At 34.1% G+C, this 1,330-nt stretch overlaps 1 protein-coding gene across 1 annotated transcript in view; it reads left to right on the top strand.

The window, feature by feature from the left end:
* tomm20a (translocase of outer mitochondrial membrane 20) overlaps positions 1-761 on the top strand; it is a 3,487-nt gene extending 2,726 nt beyond the window's left edge. Inside the window, exon 5 of the mRNA XM_016538435.1 lies at positions 145-761. Coding sequence (XP_016393921.1) covers positions 145-189 — 45 coding nt within the window. The 3' untranslated portion in view covers positions 190-761. The remainder of the gene's footprint in view (positions 1-144) is intronic.
* The last annotated feature ends 569 nt before the right edge of the window (positions 762-1,330 follow it).

The following is a 1,330-nucleotide window of genomic DNA, read 5'->3' on the forward strand; positions in this document are numbered from 1 at the left end:
TGATGCAATGCTGCATTTCTCCAAATCTGCTGAAGAGACAAACTCATCTACATCTGGGATGATCTGAGGGGGAGCAGATTTTCAGCAAATGTTTATTTTTGGGTGAACTGCTCCTTTAACGGTGATCATTGTCCCTGTTCACAGCGCATAGCGAGTTCTCCGAGTCTGGAGGAAGATGACGTGGAGTGAAACCTGCTGATCTTCAGCTCTCTGGTCTTTTATTGATCGCGTTCACTCCTGTGTTTGCTTGCACAGTCGTCCCGATCACTGCACTCTCCGTCTGTTCATAGTTTGCAGTTTCATAGTTCATATAAAGAAAGAGGTGTTAATTTTATTCCAAACATGATTTTTCTTGTAACAATCACAGATCTTTGATGTCTGTTCATAGTTTGCAGTTTCATAGTTCGGTGTTAATTTTATTCCAAACATGATTTTTCTTGTAACAATCACAGATCTTTGAATACAAACGAAAACATCAAATTACGAGTGTAATATTTTACTGATAAAGTGAGTTATAAAGGTCATCGGTTCGTATGTTACAGACACAAACACAAGGCAGTTTCTTTAAAGTGTCATTTTTGGATATTTTCCTCACATTTAGTGGTTAATCATATGTTAGATCTATCTGCAGTGTAATCCCATGTTTTCGTTTATGAATCGTTTTGAGTATGAAAGTGTTTTGGGCACATTTGTAATTTATATGCACTGAACTTTAAATGATAATTTCCTTTTTTGTATTCATTAAATACTTTAATCAAGAATGTGGTCTTGCTCACATTATTTCTACTGTGCTGGTCATGTCATGATTGCTCCACCAGGAGGCAGTGCAAACACAGATTATTATAAACTTCAGTTGAGATTCACAGTAGTCTGAATTGAAGAGACGCATCTATGCAAAGACAGCTCAACACAAGCATTCACAACTTTTTCAAAATGTGTTTATAATGGCATATTACAAAATATAACTCGCTACATGAAATATCATGTGCATATGGTTGCTCATTCTCCTCAGTATTCAGATAAACTACTACTTTAGCCAAAATGTGTGGTATAAATGACAAATGAACCAGAAGTAATAAAGTAGATCGTTTGATTGTTGTTGTTTTACCAAGAGTTACAAATGAGAAAACATACTTGCAAAGCCAAAAACTTCAGTTTTAGCTTTAAAATGCAAGCAATTATTTTGAAAAGGATTAATAACTACAACAATTACTATTATAGGGCTTATATTAATTTAGCTTTCGTTTTTATATTTTTCGTTTTAAGTTTGTCATCTTGTCATGTGCTTATTATATATACTATATATATCAAGGAAACATTTCCAATTTTC

This window comes from Sinocyclocheilus rhinocerous, unplaced genomic scaffold (assembly GCF_001515625.1).
Source record: "Sinocyclocheilus rhinocerous isolate Xijiao unplaced genomic scaffold, SAMN03320098_v1.1 scaffold247, whole genome shotgun sequence".
NCBI lineage: Eukaryota > Metazoa > Chordata > Actinopteri > Cypriniformes > Cyprinidae > Sinocyclocheilus > Sinocyclocheilus rhinocerous.